Source organism: Colletotrichum siamense (assembly GCF_013390195.1).
Source record: "Colletotrichum siamense strain Cg363 chromosome Unknown KSG_Cg363_contig10, whole genome shotgun sequence".
Lineage (NCBI taxonomy): Eukaryota > Fungi > Ascomycota > Sordariomycetes > Glomerellales > Glomerellaceae > Colletotrichum > Colletotrichum siamense.
This window is the reverse complement of record NW_023501023.1, coordinates 1,020,544-1,047,794: the sequence shown is the minus strand read 5'-3', so window position 1 is coordinate 1,047,794 and position 27,251 is coordinate 1,020,544. Positions and strand designations below refer to the sequence as shown.

The following is a 27,251-nucleotide window of genomic DNA, read 5'->3' as shown; positions in this document are numbered from 1 at the left end:
TACTGCGATGATGCTTGTTTATGACGGCCATTCTACCTCGGCGTACTGCAGCACCAGCGAATGAGAATCAAAGAAATCTTGACTAGGTTTGAAATCTAACAATCCCTATAACCTTGTGGCTTCAACTTGCGGAATGAACATACTCATTACGACCGGCGGGTGTGAATATTGTTAAGAGATACCAAAGGCACTTGGGCAAGATGTCTGCGGTGCATGGCCAAGGGCCTTATGATCTAGCTCTGCGTTAACACAGCATCAACGAAGATTCAAGCTGACCCGAATCCGAAAACGATGTCACAAGGGTGTCGGTGGAGACGTTACAAGCCCCTGCTGACAAGTGGTCCCATCTCAGTACAGATTTAGGTTCAGATGAACTACGCTACGGATACGAGCACTACCGCAGAAGCCGAAACCGAATAAGATGGAATCCGCCTGACCCCGACGGAGGAGGCTGGGCAATCTCCCGAATAAGGGCCCGAAGTCACGTCCCCGGTCTCTCCCAATCCAGCCGCTTAGAGCGAAATATGACGTAGATCAGCTTGCACAATTTACACAAAGCGAAGAAGCTCAAGGGGACTGGTTCTTGCGCGACGCTGTTGCAATACATACGTCGCGGTCGCTTTCGCAGTTGTGCAAAAAGGTCGTTCCGAATTGCGACACCCACACCTCCGCTTTTCATCCTATTCAACTGACAACACGACGCGCATAGAAGCCAGAGCTAGTTGGAGGTCCTTCCCATGCCTCACGCGCTGATTGCCATTAACCATTGCTCCGAATTCATCGCCAACGCATGGGTAGTAGTCAATATGTACGACCAGACAGGGAATAGATGTCCCAAGCCTGTGGCTAAACTCAAAGAATCAAGTCTGAAAGTGTATGACCATGATACCGGTGATATGTTCACAGGTTTTGTTCTAAGTATCGAATAAAGCAGTGATCTTACCGAAAGCAAATGTGTAGGCTCAATCATGGTCTCCGTTTTCACGTCCCCAATCATGCAACTTTTGGTGTGAGTTACTATCAGTACGCAAGTAGTCGGTTACAATGCCACCAAAGCGAAACACCCTTTTTGAATGGCAACGGATAAATACAAGCTGAAGGCCGTACCATCATGCTGCTTTCACCTCTCCATTCTTACTCTCGCACTCCTCTTTCATGCCAAATCAAGCTGCGACTTAGGTGGCCAACTAAATACTCTTGAGCGATATCGGACGATAAGGTAATGCTTTTAACGAACACGCAGATACTGCCAGAAGTCTTTCCTGGTGTTCCCGGTGTCTTTGAGTACTCGTTAGAGTTGTACGGATACGAGACCCTGTTGTCTTTGTCATAACGGGCCACGAGGTATTCCAGAATAGCACCGCTCCCGAAGACATGTATTTCCCTGCCAAGTCCATCGACATCAGTCATGGCCGGGATCCGGCCGTTGGGGTTGATCTTGAGGAACCAGTGCTTCTTGTTCTCTTGGGCAATAATGTCGATTGTGACGAGGTGCAGAAATATCATAAATTTGAGACTCCCAGCTGTTTCTCGTGTCATGTGGAACGTATTACGTGGTTATATCTCCTCACCTTGTGTTCCAAATCAAGCTCCGCCAGCAGGATGGTAGGCTTGAGGCCGTTGGGGGTTCCCTCAGTGAAAAAAGTGATGTTCGCCTTGATGCTCATTTCGAAATCAAACGCCCTTTAGCCTACGTATTAATACGTCAGGCTTGGGAATATGCAACATATGAAGCAATGTTCAAAAGTATCGAGAGTGGTACTTGAGGAAAATAGACGCACTAGACGAGAAAGATTGTCTGGTGTCATATCGTTTTATCTCGCGGTTTGTACGAACTTGAACATCACGGTTCTTTCACTTGGCTTCCCGGTAGCTTAGGAAGTGACCCCCCCTCCCCCCCTTTGTGAGTTGCAATGCGCGGAACCTCCTAATCACGTAAGAGATCCTAGTGTTCTGCGGAACCTCACGGTGCGAGGTTTCAAAGTTAATTGGTATAATCCTGTCCGGCTAATCTCGGTACGAATCTTGGAGGTCATGAAAAATGACATGCTTCTCGCGAAAACGGCAATGCACGCTTTACGCCTGCCTAAGATGGCCGATTTAAGGGAAGCATTTCCGCACTGAGCACTGAAATATTTGGATATTGACTACATGCAATGAACTTCAAGTTGTCACTGATACGAGAGTCACTTGGCCAGAAAGGGTAATTCTGACATTGCGAGATCAGTGGTTAGTAGTACTAAATGCCAGTTAAACTCCATGTTAACTTCGAGAACCTTGGAGACAATTGCCGATTGCGTCTGATCCATAATGTCACCCAGCACTATTGCAGCCCCTGCCATCAGACGCTGGTCCTTCAGTTTGCTGCCATCTTCGAAGTTCAGGAACGAGTTGACAGACAGGCATAGCCGGCTCGACGTGAACGACCATAGCTGGACGTTGATGAAGGTGAGATGTTTTGAGGGGATGCTGAGAAAGAGCCGCATGAACTCACGGAACTGGCTCACTAACACACTCCAGCTTTGAGGTGGAGGCAGCGGCGGTGGCATAACGGATGGAGGAGAAGTAAAGGTGGACGCCGCCTTGCAATCACCGAGGCCCCGAGTATAGGAAAGAATCTCCTCAATCCAGTGGAACTCCATTGAGCTAACACCACACAGCTGCCCGAGGCACATTGTCGTTAAGGAGGGCATATAGCACCTGATGGACAGCAGAATTGCATATAGGAACAGGTTATGATTACTGCTAGAGTTTCATTGAACATAGCTTCTGCAGATAATAAGGCCAGCAGTGGGAAGTAAGGTACGTATCTCCCGTCGCCTCCTGATCTCTCGATCAATCCGCGGGTCCATTGTTGCTGCTGATGTTACACGACTTTGTGAATCTCGGTATTCCACAGCCCACCTATCTGCGGTTACACAAGCTAAGAGCCGAATATTCAGCGCCGGGCCAAAAACGGTGACAATTCGGTTTGAAGGGCCTCTCCAAATTGGCTCGAGCATTAGCACAAGGCGGGACTCCAGTATACAATAAAGTATATGAAAGATTGATCTGGTTGTAAGTTTCAAACGAGTGAGACCTCCAATCCCACTGGGGGAATCGACTGATGAATTCGAATCTTACACTCAACTCTTAACTAGCTTTTTCTACTTTTTATACGTCATTCTAAGTACTGAATTCTGCCAAGCAAATCCAAACCGCAACTTCGTACGGGCCCCTAAAGCCTTGCGTCAACTATGAACTCAGGGTCCTTCAAAGTACGTGCGACTACTTTGTCTACTTCATAGTAGTATACCCAGTTAGCTCTGGCTTCGTCAGTCCTTCTGACTCGTTCTTTGACTTCCGCGTCTATATCGAGGTCCTCGGCTGCTACAGCAGCTTCAGTCTCATTGACTCTGCCCAGAACTCGATAGATATCACGATAATGGGGCGATCTGATGCGATCATAATATTCCAACGCAACGCCGAGAGACCATTTATGCTTCCATGCCCAGTTTAAGCACCTTGCGAGAGCGTATACGTCTTCCAAGGCGAAGCCTGCGCCTGCACCTAATGCCCCAGACAATGGATGGGACGCGTCACCAATCAACGCTACCGCATCGTGGGCAACAATCCGTTCGAGCCTACTCCCAGTGAATAGAGCAAATTCTTGACACTGGGCGTGGATGCTGAGACGGATAGCATGCCTTACTGGATCGCAAAATAGGTTGAAGTCTTCAGCAATTGGGGCCAGGTCGCATGGACGTCCCCAGCTAACGAATTCCTCCTTTTCAGGGGGTCGTGGGATGCGAAGTGTGACCTCGAAGTCATCGCCACCAAGAGGGCAGGTAAACGCGTAGTGGCCAACGTTACCGAGCCAGAAGGTAGGTGCCCATGGAAGGCCATGAATCTCCTTTGCGTCTTTTTGGGAAATCGTCATACGATAGGTGAAGTGCCCGTTGTATCCGAGGTGGTGCGAAGGCGACACAACAGATCTCACAATCTGAATTGGGTTAATAATGTCCTGACGAAGGTTCTTGTTGGCATACTGATCTGATTCCATCTGCCCCAACGAGAAGATCAACTTCATCGAAGAAGCCATCTTTGAACGCCAACCTGCATCTGCCACCGGCCACAAAACCAACGGACACCAAACACTTGGACGTCATTATCTTCGATTTGTCAACCTCCTTTAGCAGCGCCGCTTGCAGTTTACTGCGCATCATGCGACAGGTTCGGTGCTGAGGAATTGTGTTTTCGGCGTGGCTAATTATATCCATCAACTCTCCATTGCGTCCGTTGCTGGAGTTGATCAGCGTTGTTAGCCGCACAATCGCTTGCAGAGGTTGCGAAGGCCTTCAAACGAACCGAATGTGCTTGTTGGAGCCATCCTGACATCTGAAGAAGTCCTCCTCGGAGAAGTGTTTAGCAACGCCATTAAACTCCAAGAGTCTCCAGGTATTCCGCTGAAGGCTCACGCCGGCCCCCGTTTCGCTGATGGCAGGCTTCTTCTCGTAAAGCGTCCAGCGCACGAAGCTCAGCTTCTGGAATTCAATCGCCGCACTTAGGCCGCCTGGCCCGCCACCAATGATAGCAACTTTGAGTGGGCGCTGGGGATAGGATTGGTTCAATGAATTCATTTTGGAATACTCTTAGTCTGAAGAATTGGGATTCAGGCTGAGTACGATTCTTTTCACCTTGTATGACCAAAGGATTGGGAAGGAAGGTAACTCTCGAGAGCATAAGAACACATCGATTGCGTAAACTTCTTGTTATCAAGGTTTCCTTAGTTAAGCTTACGCTATCTTACCCAACAATGTCGACTAGAAGTTTGTTCCCGGCGTTTGAAACAGTTCCGTCGCCGGGTTGCCACATTGATTTTGGGGTGATACCAAATCGTCCGATCTTGAGCTTTGCTGTGAATGCGGGCACTTCTAGCTGACCGGATGGCATGAGGCCTATACGACTAGTTGTTAAGTTCTGTACTTATGATTGGCGCTGTAATCTTCGTTGTCATATCATCGTCTTCCTTATCCTAATGCTTATCTGTACGGTGACTGTAACGTGTCTTTCCTTTCAGATGAGATGTTTCCCGGCCCTGAGCCGTTACACAAATGCTAAAGCGTTGCCCAGCAAGTTTACGAATCAAGTGAGCAATCTACTTCTCAAGTTGCGGTCGTTAGAACGTGTGTGAGTAGCGCTAGCGCTCACAACGCGTTTGGACTGTCAGATATTTAAGATATGGAGATAAAAAGAATAAGACGTCCAGTTGGTGAAATGCCGCAGTGTTAAGTGTACCGATTCAATCCGAAACTGCAAAAGGGGGAGGTAATTGAACAAAAACAGCACCCGCGATCGGCAAGCCCGAGACCTCAATTTCCGCTAATTAGCCATATCATGCCCACTCCAGTCCAATCCGTCGGTGCGCTCGTCTATTCTTCAAACTCTATTTTGTGTTGTTCAACTGTCACTACCTCTACCTAATTATTGCTCACGGGATTGTGATAAATCCAAAGTATAAATACAATCAATCTCCCAGAGCTGCCAAGAACAACCCTTGCAAACCAAACGCTTACGAAGTAAGAAAAAAGATAGACGACTCACGACTGAACGACAAGTACTACACACTAGAAACCCCACTCCCCCTTCAATTCCAATCACAACCTCACCATGCAGCCCTCTTACATCGTCGCTTTGTTGTCCGCAACTTTCTCAGCCGTCGCCGCGGAGAGATTCCAAGCGTTTGCATCTACCGATTGCACCGGCGTGGCAAAGACCGACGTTACCATCAGCGCCTTCGACTGTCGCGTCCTGTCACAGCCGGGATCGTTCTTCGCACAGGCCCTCCCTGGAAACTGCGGTTGGTTTGCCTTCTCGGGAACCGATTGTGGAAAAGGAGAAGGTTTCGGTTCCTTCAAGGAGGGTGTCTGCTCCACCGAGACGACATCAGGAGGCGCCGCCAGCAACGTGCAGAGTGTCATGATGAAGTGCACTTGAGAATATATAAGGTGCTTGATGTGGAAAAGTCATGTTAGCAAACGAGGCTAACCTGGCAATAGGGAAGCCCAAAAACTGGACGAGAGAACTGGTTGGTAACCACGTGGGCAAAAAGCAAATGATTGGTCGTTGCTCCGGTGTTTTCGGTGTTGGCGACAGGATAAACCTTTTGGAAAAAGAAACAACATTCAAACGGGAACAGTGTTATTTACTGTTCTCCTTCCAATCGATCTAATTGAATTCACGGCAGCTGTCATCTTCTGTGTCACCGACTCTCTTTCATGTCTCCATCGGCTCCGAGGAACCGAATCACGTTGAATCCATACTCTTCATCCGTCGTTCACAAGTGGAGTCCGTTGGTTGCAACTTTCAAGTGACGAGAAGTATCAGACGAATGGCCATTACTAGTCCAACGACGGGTTGGAAGTGGCGTATGCGGCACAGCCAATGACTATCTTTCGTGGACCTTTCCTTTTGTTGGGCTGCATCAGACGATTTCCCATGTCAGTCACGCTGAAGCGCCAACCTCACCGCTTCGCGCTTCCTCCAGCAGAACACTCAAGCACTCAAGTGCACATGTAAAAGACTTGAAGTGTATGAAAACCGAACGACTTCAGGTAGTTTCGATCGTTGAGACGCCTCCCCTTGTTCCTGCTCTAGATGGTTGACGTTTTTTGATTGGTTCAGTCGGTCTCCGAGTAGGTATGCACTATCCGCAGTGGCCATCAACGATTTGTTCGTGTGCGCCAATTGCAGTGAATTACCTACCTAGGGAACTGGCAAGGTGGCGTCAACTCGACTGCATCTCTCTAGCCGCCCGCAGGGATGGACTGCTAGTGTCTGCTACCTAGTCTAAGGATAATTAGTCATGTTTCCGGGCTATTTTTCCAGCTCTTTTCTTCGTCATCGACCATTGTTTAGACCTTCCGGCCAGATCTACATTGGCATCATTGGTTCTATCATCTCCCCACCGCATTCCAGTATTGTTCTATGTGACCATCCCGACGGCGGCTAAATGGCGCACTGGATATCAAACATCATATCTGCCGTTGGTATCTTCACCATCGGCATTGTCGTTGTCAAGGCTATCAATCTGATCACCATCTACACCCTACCATCAAGATTGAGCCGCTATGCGCATACATCCTCGAACGGCAATGCGCCCTGGGCGCTGGTAACGGGCGCTTCAGATGGCATAGGAAACGCTCTCGCACATGAGCTGGCAATGCAAGGGTTTAACGTGGTAATTCACGGACGAAACCATACCAAGCTGTCTGCCGCCTTATCTCGACTGCGAGCAACACATCCCGAACTGTCTTTCCGGCTATTAATCGCAGACGCAAGCACTGTGCCATGCATGAACTGCATTGGGTCTGAGCAACCAAGTTCAACGGGCGATTCTTCGCAAATTTTCCTCGATTTCAATGCCATCCAAGCAGATCTTAGTGATTTGAACCTCACCGTACTCATCAACAACGCAGGGGGTGGCGCGGTCAATCCGATTTGCTTGCCTCTCAACGAATCTTCTGCTGCCAGGATCACCGGCAACATCAGCTTAAACGCACTCTTTCCGCTTCATCTGACGCGGGTGCTTCTACCTATCCTCCGCAGGAACGCGCCAGCCCTTGTGATGAATATCAGCTCGATGGCAGACAAAGGATTTCCTCTGCTGGCGTCTTACAGCGCCAGCAAGCAATTGCTCATGAATATGACGCGTGCCGTGGGCCTCGAGCTGAGACTCGATGATGGCGACAAACAGGTCGAAATGTTAGGCGTTAGGATAGGGAGGGTCACCGATGTTTCACACTGCAAAGAGCCTCCATCTCTGTTCACGCCGGACTCCCAGACCATGGCCCGGGCAGCTTTGGCACGATCTGGCCGCGGAAATGGGATAGTCGTTGGGTACTGGGCTCACGCACTGCAACAGCTCGGCTCCAGCCTCTTACCTGCCTGGGCACAAGATCAAGTCATTATGGCTGTTATGCGCAAGGAAAGAGAAAGAGAACAGGGGACAAAATGAAAGTTCTGAGACTATCGTTTGGAAACTCAGACTTTTATCCGCGGTTGCTTGAGCTTGTACGTATTTTTGGAGGACGTGGGTAGTGCGGTGGTTGATGTTACATACAAGAAGATGGAATACCAGTGATCGAACCGAATGAAATCCTTTTGGAGAATTCAAAGTTTTCTCATCAGCGGCTCAAAGGATTTTGCCGTATCCAAGACGGACTGGTCATATGGAACGTAGTCTCCACCAATCACCCTCAGCGCCTTGGATCCATCAACGTCAGTCTCCCGCGGTGTTTTCCAACCTGGCAAATAACCCTCGCCTGGACGACCCTGCTTTATGGAAAGAGTAGGGTAAGCTGGCCTAAGAATGTCGGCCGTCGCTTGAGGTGGCGCCCATGTCGTCTTTGAGATGTACCTCTCGCCGTCCGCCTCGTCGCCATGGTCGAAGGCCCAGGCAACCAGCTTCGCCACGTCGCGGACATCAACCCAGTAATCCCAATCCGGCATGGGTCCCACAAGTTCTTCGCCGTTCAAGTATCTCCAGATGAACATGCACGAGCTTGAGATGTTGCTCGGGGACTTAGGCGTGGTGAGGGGCGGGCCGCTAACGAAACTATCGCACTATTAGCACGTGGTCTCTGCTGCACAATAATCCTCTCAGCACTTACAAAGGGTTGATAGCAGTCATGGTAAACGATGGCTTCCTCTCATCCCGGAACTTCCAAAAAGACCTCTCGCCCACTACCTTGCTTGCCAAATACGGTAGTCCTGGAGGCGATTCAGCGCCCATCTGTCTCACAATCTCCACCCAAGAGTCACTCCAGTCCCTTTCGGTGTAGATGTACGGGTGATCCTTTGGAGAGAACACGGCGACGGCCGACGACATCAGGACTACCGTCTTGACGGACCCAACTTTGGTAGCCGACTCCAGAAGACCCGTCGTGGCGTCTCTGATCTGGCTAATAACACGTTGCGGATCGCTTCCAAAGTTGTCGGTGACGGGCTGGGCCAGATGGGCAATGCCCTCAACGCCTTTGGCAACCTCGTCAAAAGCGCCGAGAACGGATGTGTCTGTGACCTCAACAATCTCCAGGTTTTGCTCATACCCGGCTAATGCTTCGACAGTCGCTTGGGCTGAAGGTATTGATCGAACCGTGCCGCGAACGCGGTAACCCGCTTTGAGCAGAGCCTCGACGGTTCGACCGCCAACGTAGCCATTGATGCCGGTGACAAGAACGATGCCTTTGCTCGACATGTTGTTTTAGATTGAAAGGTACGGATGGGAAGGGGGGAAGGCTTATGAACTTCCTTCAAAATGCTTGCTGGCTGACAATTTAAGTAGAAGAGCCCCCTGGCTTCCAGCTGACGTGAGTTCGGACTCTGCTTACGGGGCCAGAGCCGCGTACTGCAAACTCTCTGTATCCACGTTATGATTGATTGACAGGAAGATTCCAGACAGAAAGGGCTTCTTTTCGGGGCGGGTCTGGAGCATGTGATCCGGTTGGTTGGATAGATATATGTTACAAGCCAAGACAACCGCCCGGTGTGGCTTAGTCGGAACTTCAGTGCTCCAATATGGAGATATCACAGGAATCATAAGAGCGGAGGATTTACGTAGGCGGAAAAAATGGAAAGGATGCTAAGTGTCCGCTAACATCACAATTTGGATAGATTTCCAGCGAGACGAAATCCGGCGATGGCTGTCTAACGAGTGTACCCAACACGACTCTTCTGAATGTTATGTAAAGAAACGCTCATCATTTTTGTGTTTGCGCGATTAGATATCGTGTAATCTGAACGAATATAAGCCTTCATTTGAATGACGATAGCATATCATAATAATCAGAGGCGGCGGTAGCGACGGCAGTTGCGAGCACACAGAAAAAGCGTTGTCTCTTGTACATGAGAGATAATCATATGTAATCATCGATGCGATCGCTCAAATCTTTCCACATTCTACCACGCGTGTCGAGGGCAGATCCAATTCCTAGGTCCTAGAGCGTTGCATTCAATATTCCCATTTGCCAGCTTGACGAATCCCTTTCTGGTAACTAAAAGTGGCCATTAGCATAATAGTACCCGCAAAATATCGCAACGCACGAAGTTTTGGGTGAAAGGTTGGCGCAAAAGTGTGGTGTAACTGGTGCGGGAAGTACTGTCATTTCAACAGCCAACAGGGACGCTTACTGGTGGGTGTGACAATGACCGCAATCTCATGAGATTTGTTCTCAAGATCCGTACAAGTGTGGAACTTATACGGGAAGGTGGTGCCTCCAGGCACGCCGAGTTCAGTGACGCGATTCTTGATAGCCCACTCAAGGTCTCCCCTCTGGATATTGTCAGGAACACTAGTGCCCCAACACACAAGGTTGAAGTCGTCCGCCAGAGCGGCGCTCATGAGAGACATGACGGTAGCGACAGAGATGGGGAATTTCATGTTGGAGACAGAGCGATCCTGCAGAACTTGAAAACGAAGGACTAGTGATAAACTGGTGTTGCAGTTGAGCAGCTGGGCAACATGCTGCTGTTTAAATAGTTATGTTGATTCTTAGCTGTACGTGATACATGACAGAGGACTGGGTGATAGAAAGCGCCTTAGCAACGGGTCATCGTCCGCCTTGCAATTTAGAAGAAACCCAAATTTTTCGAGTCATGGTCGCGACTCGGCGACTTCTCGCCGCGTTTGACCCTCTGCACTTGGGTCCGTAAACTCTTTTCAAAGTACACAAGCCATCAGTGGCCCGAGCATAAGGGAATTCATTAATACGTGTTGATTATTTTCCACTGGCGCGTTGGATCACTCATGTCCTACATATGCAACTTCAGCAACTAATAAAAGCAGTTGACAACTCAATTCATCTCAGCACAGGCGACGTAGCTACCTCAAAATGTACATCGGCTTAACATTAATGTTGTTGAACTGCTGTGGATGCGTACACCGACCAGCGGAGAGAGGGTGGTAAGTTCTTCCGGAAGGGGCTCAAACTGTAGGTATTCAAATGAGTTAATCAAGCTTTCTTGGCAGCATTATTCCTGCCGTATGGATGGGGGATGCTAGCTCATTCTGGACGAAGTTTTACCAAGGGTAGTTTAGATGAGCGTGCCCTCGGCTTTCTAGTTCCCGTTTCGAACATCAATTTCCGAGCGTAACCTGATTCATTATACACGGCTGTTCTTTTCTTTTTTGGGTGATAACGTGATCTCGTCACGGTAAGGTCAGCGTGAACATCTCAAGGTATGCTTAGATTATGCGATGATCGGCTGATATAACCGCATCCTTCAAACCGAGATAAGAGCCGATAGCTCCGAAAGCCGTTTAGAAGCCAGGCGTCATATCTCGAGGTCGGAACTGGGAACACGCCCGGAGATGGTCTAAGCCGGCTCTAATGAATATTGAAAGGTGGAAGTAGGTTCCAGTGGAGCTGGATCATGGCGAGGAATTGTTCTTGGAGGGTGCGAAAACAACCGGCAAGGGAGGGGAGAACTATATTGTGCCTGGTCACCATGGACTGCAGCCAGTCGTCTATTTGCAGGGCACTATTTAATACCTATGGCGCGTCGTTAACGGAGGAATGCGATGGTATAGACGTAATTGAGAATGGATGTGACGACTGGGGTGAGTGACGGGTTGATCGAGAAGGAGAAAACCATAACGCGGGAGACACAGCAACAAATAGGTATGCCTCCTAGTCCAATACCTCCCGCTTACCCAACCTAACTAGCCCTACATTAAACTGAATGCAGCCAAGGACTGTGCTGCAGTGCCAAACAGTGATGAGCCTAGGTATTGGTCAACATGGGAAAAGTGAGGCTGCGATATTGCACTTTGGTCGGGAATAACAGCCTTAACAGGAAACTTTGAGCATCGTTATATGTGAGCTATCCTCTGATAGATGAGGTTCCGGGTTATATACAGACAGAGATGCATGCACCAGTTTGCGGCAGGCTTCATTACTGGTACTCCTGGTCAACATGAAACTGTGCCACCGCACCTTGTCGGACGTGTCCGTAAGCAGGCGCCCTCGCATGCATGAAAACGCATCAGGCTGTACTAAACTGTACAAATCCTCTTGAGGCATTGGGTACTTTGTCTATCTTTGTGCCTGATGAATGTAAAAGGTGGAAGAGACGTCCATCTATTGCTAATTTGGGTATGGCTTCTACGAACAGTTAACTCACACACATTCTGAAGGGGCGGTCCAAAAGCCGTTTCATTGGGCTTAAAGCAACAAATGCCTTGTTCAAAAGAATGTATTTGAGACCCATTATGGTCCAAAGCGAGTGTCTCCAGATTCAAATACCCTTTTCTCCACCCTTAGATATAGAAGCAATACACTGCCAGCGCAACCTTCACTCTGACCCAGCGCTCAACCTCTGACTACAAAGCCTCATTTCTTATTCCCAATGTATGGGCCGATAGGGGAGCTCTCATCGGTCGTATTGTTCCGCTCCGTCTGGTCCACGGTCCGGTCGGCATCGATGGGATCGTTCTGGCCTTGGTACCCCTTCTGTGTGATAGGCGTAAGCTCCATAGACGACAACGGGGCAGCGGTAAGGGGACGGGAAAGAGTTACCTGATGTCCATCACGGGACTTCTTCCGGTTGCTGTCGCATTCGTCTTTTTCTCTCGGCATAGCTGCGTCCTACTTAACAAACAATTGGAGGAGATAGACGTTCAGAACAGATTTCAGATGAGATTGTTTGCTAAGTTGATGAATAAAACGATGGGAGAAAGGGAAAGGAAGAGACCTATCATCGACTACTATATACACGAAATACACGGCCACGGCTCCTTGTGACATGATGACCGCTCAGAACCCATGACCAGCCAAGAATGACTGTATATTACCTCGGAGCGGGGTTAATTACTTTTAGCCAATATGAAGATCGTGAAGTTGTGAAACTGCACATTGTCGAAAATGTGGTAAACAGCATCATCCAAGAAGAAATGGAAAGGGTAAATGAAGGTCAATTTGGCGAGAACATTGGGGTCGTACAACCACAAGTCGCTGGAGGCGCCTATCGACGGATGGACTTTTGCGGCAGGCTGAGCAGACGGTCAGTCAGCTTAGACTGAGGCTATATTGCTTCGTGTCGTTGCGGCTCCACAGGGTAAGAATCTCGGGAATGCAAAATTAAGAGGGAATCCAATGGAGCCTTGTTGTTAAATCCGTACGTAAAAAGTACTAGGGAACCTAAGCATACCTAGTGTCAATCTACGTGAAAGAGAAACCCCACGAGATATGGGTCCCTTTTCCTAGACTTAACTGTCCATATTCTATGTCTACATGTATCCAGGTGTACTTCTACGCGAGTTTAGAGGCAGTAGCTTAAGGACGAAATTTAGAAGGAAGACGACAAAAGAGATACCAAAAACCAAAGGAGCTGAAATTAATGATGCAATTTATTCACAAGTAGGCCGTAGACATTAAGTGTCTTATCCGCGTTCAGTTAGCAGGTGAAGTCTCCTTAACAGAATCTGAATATCAGACTTTACAAACCTCTAACCAAGTCGGATGGTCTTTGAAGGCCGAAAGAGAGACCCTACCTGTCCAGTCCTGCAGCTCCGACAGTGACGTTCTCGGCGATGAAAAAGCTAGGGGTGGGGCGGACACTGGGCATGCCGAGCCGGATGGCGCCATGACCGGCACACGGCTAAGATGCCGTTGACTGTGGCATCCCGAGCTGCCTCGATTCGGCCGGACACGGACGAGGCCATACTCGACAATTTGTTAGCACAATCATTACGGAGCTGACAAATATCCGTGTTATAATTGTATGGGAGGGTGACAAACCGTAAATAGACTTCGCTGTCCCGCGCGCTACGCGACGCTCGGGTTTCCGAAACGCGCGGGAACTGCGGGGAAGTCGAATTTCCACGGAGATTTACGTCACCAGATGCTGCAACAGCCTGCACACTAATTCTGGCGTGCTCTTTGCAGTACCTTCCACCGCATCCATGACTAATTGAACATCCCGCCGGCTTCGAATGTCGACTTCATAATTCAATCAGTTCTTATTGCATCTCTCCCAGTTCACCCAACAACTCGCTCAAGCGCAAAGGCCATTGCACCTTCATCAACGTTTCTCCCGAAGTGAAGTAGAAGCCGAGTGTTTTCCATCATCAACATGGGCGAAGAGGCATGTCTGAGTTGTTCTTTTCAACGTGCAATTGGCTGACGATCCAATAGAAGGACCCAATCAGATACCAGCCTGGAAAAGGCGGGGGTTTCGAGAGGACTGAGGCTCAGTTCCGCAACTTCATCAGCAAAGACCCAAACTCCAAGTTTCCCGCTGAAAAGGGTCGCTATGCGCTCTACGTTAGCCCAGGATGCCCATGGGTAGGGTCCCTCTCACTGTGGGCACACAGTTGCTGATCTCATCTCAGTGCCACAGAGTCATGATCGTCCGCGCCCTAAAGCGCCTGGAGGACTACGTGGACCTGTACATCGCCGACATGGGTATGGGAAAGGAGGGCTGGCACTTCACCGACAGCCCCGAGGCCGCCAAGTACGGTGTTCTCCCCAAGGACCCCGTGTACGGTTTCAAGACTATTAAGGAGCTGTACCTTAAAGCCAGTCCGGGCTATGAAGGTCGCGTGACGGTGCCTGTTTTATGGGACAAGAAGGCGCACACGCTTGTGAGCAACGAGTCAAGCGAGATCATCCGCATGCTATACACTGAGTTCGACCATCTCCTTCCTGAGGCGGACCGCGAAGTCAGCAGACCTGGCGGCGGGCTGTACCCTCAGAAGCTGCAGAAGGAGATCGATGAGATCAACGAGTGGGTATACCACACCGTCAATAACGGGGTTTACAAGTGCGGCTTTGCGTTCACGCAGACGGCGTATGAGGATAACGTCGACCATTTGTTCCAGTCGTTGGATCGCTTGGAGAGCATCTTGGAAAACAGGCCCTTCCTATTGGGAGACCACATAACCGAGGCCGATGTACGACTGTTTCCCACTATTGCGAGATTCGACGTGGCGTATGTGCCTATCTTCCAGTGCAACTTGGGCACCATCCGAAACGATTATCCCAACTTGCATCTTTGGTATCGGAGACTTTACTGGGACCAAAGTGAGAGGACCCATGGGGCCTTCTTCAACACCACGGACACCTGGATTTCGAGGTTCAAGGAGGGGTACGGTAACGCCAGAGCGAGGGTTTTGGGCATCCAGGGGCCGCTCATCATTCCGAAGGGACCTCGCGTGTTGATCCATGAGCTTAAGGATAAAGAGAAGTTGTAAATGTGGGAACTCGACGGGACGATGTAAGGGTGTCAACGGAATCCTGACGTTAAGAGCCAGGTCCACAGTGTCAACAGATTTCACAATACAGATCACAGATTCCGTCAGAGCTTACAGGCTATCAAGCCGAGTCTGTTCATGCGCAGCAAGCAGTGCCCGGGGTCAATTGTCGGTTGGAAGATCCGGGGAGCACTTTACAACCCCGTCTTCTGCAGGATCAATTGCGCAATTGCCCGAGGCTCAATCGGACAAGATACCTTTCAGAATCTCATTCTAGCCAATTCCGGGAGTCGCCAAAGGGCCGACGACGGCGATAAGAATCTTTCTCGCCGAGGGTGCTAACATCGGAGAGGCGCCGACAGAATCCACCGCGTCGGGGCCCGCCCGCCAGCACGCAATTATGCCGCCCAACGAGCCCCGACCAACGCCTCCGTGGGTCTCCAACAGCGCGAAGCGGCCATCAACCGTCGGCATCAATTGCCGCAGGGTAATGCTTGACGGTGTATGCGTCGGTGAGATTGTGTTATATATGCATAATACCTTCACTTTGCCAAGGGGTTTGACTCACCGGGGTGTGTTTTCCTTCAGTGTGGTTTTCGTGATCTCAGTTGCAGTTCACTGAACAGCGCCAAATCTTACCTAGACTCAAGCGCTGAGACCACAAACACGCCACAGACTCACTGAAAATTCATCACCCTCAGTGAGCCTGAGAATGACGGCCGACATCCGGGTCGCCATCGACCGCGGCGGCACCTTCTGCGACGTCATTGCAGACGTTGACGGCCGCGATCCCATCATCTTCAAACTCCTCTCCGAAGACCCCGCAAACTACCCAGATGCACCAACAGAAGCGATCCGCCGTATCCTCTCAACCGTCGAGAACAAGACCATCCCCGTCGGTGAGAAGCTCGACGGCTCCCGCATTGGTAACCCCTCACCTCAGCCCCTGAATCCGCCGTCTGAATGCCCTCACTAACCTCGCTCACCAGCATCCTGCCGTATCGGCACGACAGTAGCCACAAATGCCCTCCTGGAGCACAAGGGCGAGCGCTTCGCCTTCCTCACCACAAAAGGCTTCAAAGACGTCTGCGTGATCGGCGACCAGTCTCGCCCCAAGCTCTTTGACCTCAACATCCGCAAACCCAAAGCCCTCCACGAGACCGTCGTTGAAGTCGACGAGCGTATCGTCCCCGCAGACTACGATCTCAACCCGGAGCCCTTCTCCAAAGACGCTCTCGCATCACAGGATGGCCTCATTCGCACGCCGAGCGGCGAGTTCGTCCGCGTTCTCCGCGCCCCCGACCTCGATGCCGTCCGCCCACAGCTCCTCGCCCTCCGCGAGCAGGGCTACACCAATCTCGCGATCTGCTTCATGCACGCCTACCTCTACCCGGCCCATGAAGATCTCGTCGCGGACCTCGCTCGCTCCCTCGGCTTTGCCTTCGTGACGACCTCCGCCCAAACTTCTCCGACCATCAAGTTCCTCAACCGCAGCACCTCCACCTGCTCCGAAGCCTATCTCTACCCCGTCATCCAGCGCTACGTCTCCTCTTTCACCTCGGGTTTCCGCGTCCCCCCACAGCGCGTCGACTTCATGTGCTCCGACGGCGGTCTCAAAGCAGCAACCCGCTTCCGCGGCAACGAGGCCCTCCTCTCCGGCCCCGCAGGCGGCGTCGTCGGCATCGCCCGCTCTTGCTACGACCCGTCCGACGGCACCCCCGTTATCGGCTTCGACATGGGTGGCACCAGCACCGATGTCTCACGCTATGATGGCCGTTACGACTACCTCACCGAGACCTCCATCGCCGGCCGCACAATCACCGTGCCTATGCTCAACATCGCCACCGTCGCCGCAGGCGGCGGCTCCATCCTCTTCGCCCGCAACGGCCTCCTCGCCGTGGGCCCCGAGTCCGCCGGCGCGCACCCCGGCCCTGCTTGCTACCGCAAGAACGGGCCCCTGACCGTCACCGACGCGAACCTCTTCCTCGGCCGCCTCGTGCTCTCCTCTTTCCCGTCGATCTTCGGCGCCAACGCCGACGAGCCCCTGGATGCTGCCGTGGTGGCGGAGAAGTTTGCCAGCATCACCGCCGACTTCAACGCGCAGACAAACCAGTCCCTGACGCCGCACGACGTCGCCCTTGGCTTTCTCAACGTTGCCAACGAGACGATGTCCCGCCCGATCCGCAACGCCACCGAGGCCCGCGGCTTCGCGCCCGAGAACCACCATCTCGTCTCGTTCGGTGGCGCTGGCGGTCAGCACGCGTGTGACATTGCCGACCGTCTAGGTATCCGCCGTATCCTCATTCACAAGTTCTCGTCTCTGTTGTCTGCGTACGGCATCGCGCAGGCGGAGCTGCAGCATGAAGCTCTTGAGCCGTACGGCAGCAAGCTCGATGCATCTGCGGAAGCCCATGTCGCGGACCGTCTGGCGGTGCTCAAGGCTAAGGTGTCGGACGAGCTCCTAACCCAAGGTGCCGACGCAAGTTCATTGGTTTTTGATGAGAGCCTGGTTCTTCGCTACTTCGGCACCGATACAAACCTCACCATCTCCAAGCCCGAGGATGGCGACTACGCTGCCAAGTTCGAGGCAACGCACCTCCGCGAGTTCGCCTTCTCGATGAAGCGCGACATTGTGATTGAGTCTGTAAAGGTCCGAGGAACAGGTAGCGCGGGCTCCCAGGCCCCAGAGTCTTCCGCCCTCAAGGAGCTCTCTTCCACAACGCCGCTATCGCCCCCTGAGCCGCAAGAAACGCAACAGGTGTACGTCGATGGTGCCTGGCATACCACCAACATCTATCATCTCCCTCAGATTCCCAAGTCCACCGCTATCCCTGGTCCGGCTCTCATCATCGACCAGACACAGACAATCTTTGTGTCTCCGACCTTTACTGCTCACATTCTTACATCCCACGTCCTCCTCCAGAAACAAACCCTCACCAGCCCTCTCGCCTCAACTCTTCAAGACCCCTCCTCTTCACCCGTCGATCCCATTCAGCTGTCCGTCTTTGCCCACCGCTTCATGGCCATCGCCGAACAAATGGGCACAACCCTTCAGCGCACCTCGATCTCCACCTCCATCAAAGAACGCCTCGACTTCTCCTGTGCAATCTTCTCCCCCTCGGGCAAACTCGTCGCCAATGCTCCTCACATCCCCATCCACCTCGGCTCCATGCAGTTCGCAATCCAGGCCCAACACCGCCTTTGGGCCGGCAAACTCTCCCCAGGCGACGTCCTCCTTACGAACCACCCCCAATGGGGCGGCACCCACCTGCCAGACCTCACCGTCGTCACCCCCGTCTTCATCCCCTCCCCGTCCTCCGGGAACGAAGAAATCGCCTTCTACGTCGCCAGCAGAGGCCACCACACCGACATCGGCGGCAAGGGCATCACCTCCATGATGCCCGAGTCGCGCGAGCTCTGGGAAGAAGGCCTCAACGTGCCCTCGCTCAAGATCGTCGCCGCCGGCACCTTCCTCGAGACCGAGGTCCGCGAGGCCTTTGAGCGCGCGGGGTCGTTCCCCGGCTGCTCCACCTCCCGCCGGCTGGCCGACAACATCTCCGACCTCAAGGCACAGACCTCCGCCAACCAGCGCGGCATCACCCTCCTCCGCAAGCTCTGCGCCGAGGCCTCGCTGCCCGTGGTGCACAAGTACATGGGCGCGATCCAGAACAACGCCGAGCTCGCAGTGCGATCGTTCTTCAAAGCCGTCGCGGCGCGGAACGGCGGGCGCCCCCTTGAGGCGACGGATTATTTGGATGATGGCACGCCCATGCGCGTCAAGATCAGCATCGACCCCGAAACGGGCTCTGCCGTGTACGATTTTGAGGGTAGCGGTCCGCAGATGTGGGGGAACTACAACTGCCCTATCTCCATCTGCCACTCGGCTATCATCTATACCGTCCGCTGTCTCGTTGATGTTGACATACCCCTGAACGAAGGCTGTCTCGCCCCCGTGGAGATCCGCGTGCCGCCGGGCTCGGTGCTTAACCCGGGCCCGAGGGCGGCTATCTGTGGAAGTACGCTTGCCTCGCAACGTGTGATCGATGTCATCCTGCGAGCGTTTGGGCGGTGTGCTGCCTCGCAGGGCTGCGCGAATAGTTTCGGCTGGGGCATGGGCGGGAAGGACCCTGCTACGGGGCTGGTTACCAAGGGGTGGAACTACGGCGAGAGTATTGGTGGAGGTGTAGGTGCTGGAGATGGGTATGAGGGGGAGCATTCGACGCATGTGCACTCGACGAACACGAAGCAGACGGACGCGGAGGTTGTTGAGAAGAGGACGGCGGTGCTGGTGCGCAAGTACGAGATCCGGCGTGGCAGCGGCGGGCAAGGCAAGTGGAGGGGCGGAGACGGCATCACGAGAGAGGTGGAGGCACGAGTGCCGTTGAAGTTCAGCATTTTGAGCGATAGGCGGGTGTATAGGCCGTACGGCATGGGCGGCGGCGGACCGGGGATGAGAGGAGAGAACTTTGCGTTCTTGAAGGGTGAGGATGGTGGTGAGATGGAGAGGATTAACTTGGGTGGCAAGGCGATTGTGAACTTAGGGGTTGGAGAGTATGTGCAGGTGAACACGCCTGGTGGCGGAGGATTTGGAGGAGATGAGGTGGAGGATAGACATCGGGGATATGTGTAAACGATAGATGATAGATGGGTTCCCATGCATTGACAATTGCGTTCTGCTCCATAGCTCTACAAATGCTCTTCTTGAAAGCCAACCAGAGTCTCAGTCTTTCAAACTCTTCAGGATACTAATCCCTTCATCAAGTGGTCAAAATCGAACGGCCAGTATTCCTCATTGTAGAGCCTTTCCGAAAGAGGAGCCTAGGCATAAGATACCTAGGGGAAAATGCCCTAATTGGCGGATATCGGGATGGAAGACTGTGGTCATTGTTTTGACCAAGATGGCTGTCATCTTTGGAAACACTGTATCGAAGGAAAAGCCTTATATTCAGCCATTTGTGGCGTGACTTGTTTTCTTCATGCACCTGAATCCAACAAGCAGTACATGTTTTATCTTATTGATCCTTCTTGATCCACACAGCGTTGCTCCCCGAGGTATGCCCTCCCGAGCCACAGACTACATCAGGTTGGGCTTCTCACGCTGCAGTCCAAGCCATCAAGTGACCACGATGCATTCTCGCTGATTCTCATCGTCATTATTGTCGTCATCGTTGTTCTCGTTGTCCTACATCATTGCCATCCGTTGTAATCTTTCGTTGTTATCCTGCTTTGTTGTATTCTCTATTCTCCGCCGTTGTATTCGTCGTCGTCGTCGTCGGTAGGCTAGTCTTCCCTGTCATCGTCCACTCTGTCACCCATGTCCACTAGCATCTGTCAAGCCCGGAAGTAAACCGTGTTTGTCTTCATCATAGCTCCGCTTTGGTGGTAGAGTTTTGCCCGTGCATTCTACCATAGCACAGGACGGCCATCGCCGACGACGACTTGGTGCTTCAGCTTGTAAAACATATTGATCACTTTCTTGCCAGCGCCGCTGGTACGGCTCAACGACAGAGTGAAGTTGATGGAATAGTCCCCACGCTGAACTCCATGCGAAAAGCGGCGGAAATCCTCGACGAGGTGCTTCGTGTGGCCGTCCAGGTGAAGCTTCTTGAGGGAGGTTGGAAGCTTCAGAAAGACGTTGTCAACATCAGAGGGCCGTTGCTCACACTTCGTGGGAGGATGTTCAGCAGGCGCCTTCTGCTTCTGACCAGATTCGTCGACTGCACTTAGCAGCGCGGCGGTGATCCAAAGCTTCTCTAGGGAGACGAAGTCTCTGAGGTCGGCGATGGCGTACTCGTTGTCTTTGTCCTCGGCCAAAGGTCGTCTCTTGAAGCCCAGAGTGTGCAGAGTACGGGCATGTTTCTTCAACGCCTCAATCGTGTCTGCGATACTGATCGGTTGCACGTTGCCGACGAGAATGAATTTTTTCAGCGTCGTAAGCCTTTGGATAAGTCGACACAGCTCTGGGGTCTTGATAGGCGATAGGTTGAGAGTCAGTGAGGTTATTTTGGACTCAGTCATCTGCGTGGCTTGGAACTCGCACATCTGTCCGTATACCTCGCAAGACGGCTGCATGCCGAACATGGAACGGAAACCTCTGTCGCGGTCGTCGTCTCGATACTTGAAGGAGGTGATGCTGATAGCGAGGGTTTTGAGTCGTAGAATAGCCGCGTGGGAAAGCCCGATGCAACGTGCCTTTGCCCAGATGTGAATCATCCAGTGGTAGGCGTGCAGGCTGATCACGAGAGTGAGATCTTGGACGTTAGGCAAGAGGAGAATGAGAAGCAGCGTTACGTAGCCTAAGATACAGTCGCAACGTAGGTACACGGTGTGGTTGACGACGTCTTTGAGAGTGATGAATTTTCGATCGTCTCCGAACAGGTCGAGAATCAACTTGGTTGTGTCGATGCCCACGGCGGCGGCGGCGTTCTCCAGAGCTCTCACCTGGGTAGGTGAAAGGCTACACGGCATCTCCACCGTCCGCTCATATTCCACGGTGTAAAAGAACAGATGGAGGCTGCGGGTGCGAACTCGTCCTCTCGGGTTGTTTAGGAGCCCGCCGATCATGGTTATCAGATCCCAGACGGCGTCTTCTTTGAAGTCTTGGTTTGAAACGATCGTGGTGAAGAGTAGGGTGTCTCGGAGGTTGTTGTACTTCTTGCAAGTGCGGCAAAAGCTTTTCAACGACTTCAAGTTGCGGCGGTCGCGGAGGACCTCCTGATACTGATCGACTTTGCCGGACTCTTTTCCGTCGAGGATATCCTTGCCGTGGAGATCAGGTCGCACAAAAGAGCAGATTTCGAGAATAATCTCCAGTGGCAGGTCTGATAGTTGTGCCATGTTTCGTTATTGCCGTCGCTCTTGATTTCGTTGTTGTCCTTGTCGCACGTCGTTCTTGCACGTCGTCTTTGCCCGTCGTGGTCGTCGTCTGTTATTGCTATGGCTTCAAGATCGCCCTTGATTGAAGTAGGAGATCAATTCGGTACAAAAATGATGTAGACGCGCGCGGATGTGGAAAGTGGTCGCGTAGAAGTGTGAGGTAGACGAAGGAGAAAAACAACCGCTCACTGCTGCTGTTTGCTATATGGGGTAGCAAATGCGCAGGAGGATGATGGGGAGCTGGGCAGGTGCAGCTGCCTAGCACCTTCTCCAGGCATGAATATCAAGAAGAGGGAAGGCCTGTGGGTAGTGCCTGCTTCACGTTCCTTCCTTCTTTGTCGGAACACCGCCTGTTCATGCCTGCCTCTCCGAACAATGAACAAAACACAAAGTTTTACAAGTGATATCATTATAATTGTTTGTAGCCACCTCCCTTTGCTCACATATAGATCCCAATCATAGAAATTTGAGACAGGCCACGCTTCCGCACATTTGATATTTGACCAACACATGAACGTGGTCAGGGCTCAGTGATGAATTGAGAGCCAACATACCGTGGGCTTATGGCCGCCCGATCCTGTGCTTTGATGAGATTGCCTAACCACCATATGCTAGAGCAACTATCACCCCTATAGGTTCATATATACTCTACAGCTAGTGCTATTGTTATTATTATTGTGATCGCTGTCGTTATTACCTCCACCATCATTTATGGCCGTCGTTTATGGGCGTCTTTTATCGTTATCACTTCTGTTAACTTTTACCCTTTTACCATTGCCCCTGGTTAGACTTACTCAGTATATAGGAAATATAGTGGCTCTGGCGGAGGCAAAAATAGGCAGTCTCTGTTTGATTTCTTTTACGGTTACTGAGCATGATTCCACTGGATTGTAGACGACTTGTCCATGGCCAGGATGATATGCAATTCACTTCTAATGCTGTTTTGAAGGGACGCTTCCGCATGTCACCGCGGCCTGGATGTCATATATAGCACCCATTGGAACAGACTTTTGTAAGACTTGAAAATAGATACCACGCAAGGCTGAAGTTAGGTTTTGGGGTTGAATGTGGTTCTCAAATGTATCTTGTGGCAAGATAGCTGATCACACAGAAGTCAAGAAGACCAGGCAAAGTCATATCAAGTGTGTATTATTTAGTAAATACGACCACATAGTGGTGAGGTATCCTCATCTCTCATCAACACATCATCTCCAAAGCACCCCGGGATATCATTTCCAGCACCCATGACAAACACATCCAAACACCGATTACATCCCCGTTACGTGTCATATATCAGATCAAATTATTAGGCAACCTCCTTCTCAGGCTTGGGCTCGATGGTGCCTGGCGCGACGACGTCCTCGACAGTCTCGTCGGTAAACTTGAGGTCGTCCTCGAGCGCGACGGTGTCCTTGATCTTCCAGAAGATGATAGGGGCGCCGATGATGAGCGCGGCGGCGAGGCAGCCCCAGGTGGCGCCGAACATGGTGTCGTACGGCTCCTTGTTGGAGTCCAGGGCCCAGAAGATGGCAGCGCCGGCGGATTGGATTCCTAGAGTTTTATTAGTCTTGTGTCTCCGTGATGTAGAGTAGATTGGACTCACCCTTGTAGAAACCAGCCAAGTTGGCGGCCTTGCGCGAGGAGTTGGACAGAGCACCCATGTACCAGTAGATGCAAGTCTGCCAGACGGCGTCGAAGAAGCCGTAGAAGATGTAGAGGAACATGGGGCCCAGGTACGTGGAGCCACCGTCGGTCCAGTCGATCTTAACGAAGTCTTCCGCACCGGCAGCCTCACGAGTAGGCTGCTTCTTCTGCCAAGCCCAGCCGCCACCCCAGATGACCATGGTAAGCACAGTAAGAGCGATGTAAGATCCCTTGGCGCGGACACTGCGGCGGACGGAGTGCAGGTCGAGGGCGTAGCCGAAGATGAGAGCGCCGAAGATCTGGAAGAGCCAGTAGAGCAGGTTGTTAAGGGCGCGGGTGCGAACGTTGAACTGGCCGGCGTTCATGTTGTTGGTCTGGTAGGTGTAGAAGATGTTGGAAGTGAAGAAGAGGGGGAACAGGAGCAGGATCCAGGGCTCGTTGTAGAGTGTCTCCCAGAGACCCTTGAACTCGGACTGCCAGGTGGGGTTCTTCATCATGATGACCTTGGAGCCGTCCTCGCGGTAGACCTTGGGGACGTCGCACATGAACAGGGCGATGACGGCGCCGAGGAACATTAGGACGATGAAGGCGGCATAGGTGCCGTCGGACACGGGGCCGGAGATGGTGTGGATGTTTTGCGCGAGGGGGATCAGAGAGCCGATAACGGCGCCGAGGTTGAAGATCATCCAGAACCATGAGATGTAGCGGCCCTTCTCCTTCTCGGTGGGGTAGGACATCATGATGGCGCCCTGTCCGGTCCACAGAAGACCGGCACAGACACCGAGGAAGGCGCCGGAGAAGATGACAAAGCCGCGGTTCTGGGTGTGGGAGTAGCACAGGAAGGACGCAGCGTAGATGCAGTATCCCAAGCCTCCGAGAGCAAGGGTGAGACGCAGGCCGAGACGGTTGGCGACAGTGCCGGCGAAGAAAGCGACGACAGCGAAGGTGGAGTTGAGAGCGGTGTTGGCGTCGGTCTGGGCCTTTGTGTCGACTTGACCACCGCCGCCGAGACCGGTCAGGGCGTTAAACATGCCGGGGCACAGGAAGCAGATGAAGGACACCATGAACAGCTGGATGCGCGGGGAAGCGTACCACAGCTCATGGCCACGGACGCGGAAGCCCTTGTACATCCAGCCGGCCGGGCGCGGGGCGGGGCCGTCGACATCGGGGGTGGTGGAGTGCACTGTGTCGCCCGGAGTGGTGGCGGACTCGGGTTGGAGTTTCTCTTCTGTAGACATGGTTGCGGCTTGGTGATGTCTGAGGATAAGTGAGTGAGGTGAGGTCAATTGAAGCGAAGTGAAGTTCGTTCGACAAGCGCGTCGCGCCTCGGCAGTTGAAATGCGGTCGGCAGTGGTGTGAGCCGGGGCGCTTGTTGTGACTGAGAATTGTCGGAGGTTGCAAACTCAATCGTGACCGGACGATGACGGCTCGGCTGGGCGCAGGGCGCAGATTAGGCGCGCAATTGGGGGGGAGAAGGGGAAGGGAGGAGAATGAGACCACGAGGTTGAAAGAAGGGGTCCGGGGACGGATGCGGTGCTTCTTTATGGGACGGTTTATCGGGCTGCAGGTTGCAGTTGCACTGGGCGATGATCGTGAGTGGAGTCAGTGGTCTGGAGGAAGAGCCGGGGTGGTTTGATGGGAGTGTGGGTGTTTGGTGGTGGTGGTTTCGGTGCGTGGCGTGTGGTAGGGTAGCGAGGGGCAGGGAAGTGAAGGGATGGGACGGGCATGGGTAAGGGAGGTGAGGAAGAGGAGGAGGATGAGACTGGGGGATGGTGGTGGTGGTGGTGATTGGAGATTTGGGGAAAGGGATGCTTTGGGGGACGTTTGTTCGGGATGCAAAGACGTTAGTCTCAGCTGGGAAAGAGATCACCAGAGACCGCACGGGTCCTGCTTCCCTCTGATTCACAAAATCCGATACGAAATTCGCTTTGCCGGCGCCGTAGGCAGCGGGAAGGCACGAAGGGCATCCAAAGGCAGGAAGGCACGACTATGGAAACTACGACTGGCCGAGGAAAGATGTGCAGAGCTAGCCGTGGAGGATGAGGAAGGCAGCGCCGACCGAATGGACGGTCAGGACTGGGCCGGAGCTACCCCGGTCTGTAGGTATCTGCGAGGCAAGGCAAGGTGAGGTAAGGTAGCAGCGAGAAGGAGCTGCCTGCGGTAGTCGCTGCTGCGCGTGTGCCCGTCTGACGTGTGGTAGGAACGAAATGTCCATAGGAAAGAACGAAAAGGTATCGCAACTGCTGTCCGTTGTGTTGAAGGATTCTTGACATTCGCGCCTCCAAACAAGCCTCAGTGACACAACCAACCGGGCAGACGGCGAAAAGGTGTGGTAGAGTCCATGTCTTGGACTTGGTGCCTATCAGCTGGAGGAGAAGGCTGGGCGACTCAGACGGGAGGCAATCTGGGCTGAGATCAAGCTGGTGAAGGATGGTGGTAGGCGTCTGGAGATGCGGATTAGGTATGTGGCAGGCTACGGCTACGGTTACAGCGAAGGCGAGGGCACATGCACCAACGAGACGAAACGAAACGGACTAGAACACCCATCACCATCAGCACCAACTCCAATTGAGATGGAATTGCACACTAGCCTCAGTCATCCTTGTGTCCGCCTCCCCCACCTTTTAGAGCTCGGGCGGACGCCGACTCGATCACTTGAAAGGTGACAATGGCAATCTTTGCAGATGAACAATGGCACAGCAAGTCGAGTGTTGGGTCGTGATGGTGGCCCGCGCAGAGTGAAATTGAAAAAAGGAACAAAAAAAAAGCACATGGGTGGTGTGGTGGTGCTGGGCAACGGGGGAGCAGCCGATGGGTGGGAGGAGCCCAGGCCAGTTCCAGGGTTCATCAGCAAGCACAGCATCCTTGAGGCTCCTCCGTTCCTGGGGTGTGTGTTCCACTGATATGGATGGAGACCCGGGACGTCGCCGTTTGATAAGAAAGGACGGTTCCCGGTCTTGTTTGGCCGGAGATATGGTCGAATTCTGTCGCATCGTCTGATAATCTGTAGATAAACTCGTTTATGACGAAAGGCTTGATTGACTTGTTCTTTAGCATCAAAAGCCAGGCAGGCAGGCAGGCAAATCATCACCTCATCTCGCCTCGGCAGACACACAAAAAAAAAGCGACGCCAGGCATGAAAGATCCGGTTGCCGCAGCCCGTCAGCCAATTTTAGACACAAACTTCAACGGTCCCGGACGGCACGCCGCGGCGATCCCAAGCCATGGCGATGGGGGCGGGCGGCTTCTGTTTGCGGCGCCCGGCAGCCTGCGTGAGTGACTTGCCCGGGAATCATCGCACCACATTTGCAGATGCAGCAGGCCTTGATCAACTCGAGAGCTGCCAGGTATCGCGTACAAGATTTTAATCTTAATTCGAGTGCGTTTGTTTGTGTCTTTTGCGTGAAACGTGAGGATTGCTGGCGATCACGGGGCTGTTGGTTTGTGGTCGTGTGCTGTGGCTCGGGAGTCGGCGAGAACGAGATGGGGGGACGACCTC

The 27,251-nt window shown here is 52.5% G+C and overlaps 9 protein-coding genes across 9 annotated transcripts; 3 read left to right on the top strand and 6 right to left on the bottom strand.

The window, feature by feature from the left end:
* Nucleotides 1-2,186: 2,186 nt before the first annotated feature.
* Nucleotides 2,187-2,693, bottom strand: CGCS363_v014192 (uncharacterized protein; the record flags this gene model as incomplete). The annotated part of the gene is made up of 2 exons (XM_036646041.1): nucleotides 2,187-2,498; nucleotides 2,553-2,693. 2 exons carry the CDS (start codon nucleotides 2,691-2,693, stop codon nucleotides 2,187-2,189), a joined length of 453 nt encoding a protein of 150 aa, XP_036488706.1.
* Nucleotides 2,694-3,217: 524 nt separating this feature from the next.
* nahG-0 (Salicylate hydroxylase) lies at nucleotides 3,218-4,619 on the bottom strand (the record flags this gene model as incomplete). Its single annotated transcript, XM_036646040.1, has 3 exons — nucleotides 3,218-3,982; nucleotides 4,029-4,281; nucleotides 4,348-4,619. 3 exons carry the CDS (start codon nucleotides 4,617-4,619, stop codon nucleotides 3,218-3,220), a joined length of 1,290 nt encoding a protein of 429 aa, XP_036488584.1.
* Nucleotides 4,620-5,649: 1,030 nt separating this feature from the next.
* Nucleotides 5,650-5,976, top strand: CGCS363_v014190 (uncharacterized protein; the record flags this gene model as incomplete). The annotated part of the gene is made up of 1 exon (XM_036646039.1): nucleotides 5,650-5,976. The coding sequence occupies one exon, from the start codon at nucleotides 5,650-5,652 to the stop codon at nucleotides 5,974-5,976; it is 327 nt and encodes a 108-aa protein (XP_036488585.1).
* A 2,175-nt stretch (nucleotides 5,977-8,151) lies between these two features.
* On the bottom strand, nucleotides 8,152-9,238 carry CGCS363_v014189 (putative uncharacterized oxidoreductase; the record flags this gene model as incomplete). The annotated part of the gene is made up of 2 exons (XM_036646038.1): nucleotides 8,152-8,596; nucleotides 8,652-9,238. The coding sequence occupies 2 exons, from the start codon at nucleotides 9,236-9,238 to the stop codon at nucleotides 8,152-8,154; spliced, it is 1,032 nt and encodes a 343-aa protein (XP_036488797.1).
* A 701-nt stretch (nucleotides 9,239-9,939) lies between these two features.
* CGCS363_v014188 (uncharacterized protein) lies at nucleotides 9,940-10,420 on the bottom strand (the record flags this gene model as incomplete). Its single annotated transcript, XM_036646037.1, has 2 exons — nucleotides 9,940-10,034; nucleotides 10,171-10,420. The coding sequence occupies 2 exons, from the start codon at nucleotides 10,418-10,420 to the stop codon at nucleotides 9,940-9,942; spliced, it is 345 nt and encodes a 114-aa protein (XP_036488806.1).
* Nucleotides 10,421-11,955: 1,535 nt separating this feature from the next.
* gto2-0 (Glutathione S-transferase omega-like 2) lies at nucleotides 11,956-15,232 on the top strand (the record flags this gene model as incomplete). Its single annotated transcript, XM_036646036.1, has 3 exons — nucleotides 11,956-11,991; nucleotides 14,175-14,303; nucleotides 14,372-15,232. 3 exons carry the CDS (start codon nucleotides 11,956-11,958, stop codon nucleotides 15,230-15,232), a joined length of 1,026 nt encoding a protein of 341 aa, XP_036488064.1.
* Nucleotides 15,233-15,632: 400 nt separating this feature from the next.
* CGCS363_v014186 (Uncharacterized protein) lies at nucleotides 15,633-19,862 on the top strand (the record flags this gene model as incomplete). The annotated part of the gene is made up of 3 exons (XM_036646035.1): nucleotides 15,633-15,744; nucleotides 15,934-16,158; nucleotides 16,222-19,862. The coding sequence occupies 3 exons, from the start codon at nucleotides 15,633-15,635 to the stop codon at nucleotides 19,860-19,862; spliced, it is 3,978 nt and encodes a 1,325-aa protein (XP_036488063.1).
* Nucleotides 19,863-20,635: 773 nt separating this feature from the next.
* On the bottom strand, nucleotides 20,636-22,069 carry CGCS363_v014185 (uncharacterized protein; the record flags this gene model as incomplete). Its single annotated transcript, XM_036646034.1, has 1 exon — nucleotides 20,636-22,069. One exon carries the CDS (start codon nucleotides 22,067-22,069, stop codon nucleotides 20,636-20,638), a length of 1,434 nt encoding a protein of 477 aa, XP_036488066.1.
* Nucleotides 22,070-23,414: 1,345 nt separating this feature from the next.
* Nucleotides 23,415-24,990, bottom strand: CGCS363_v014184 (UNC93-like protein; the record flags this gene model as incomplete). Its single annotated transcript, XM_036646033.1, has 2 exons — nucleotides 23,415-23,659; nucleotides 23,712-24,990. The coding sequence occupies 2 exons, from the start codon at nucleotides 24,988-24,990 to the stop codon at nucleotides 23,415-23,417; spliced, it is 1,524 nt and encodes a 507-aa protein (XP_036488065.1).
* Between the last annotated feature and the right edge of the window lie 2,261 nt (nucleotides 24,991-27,251).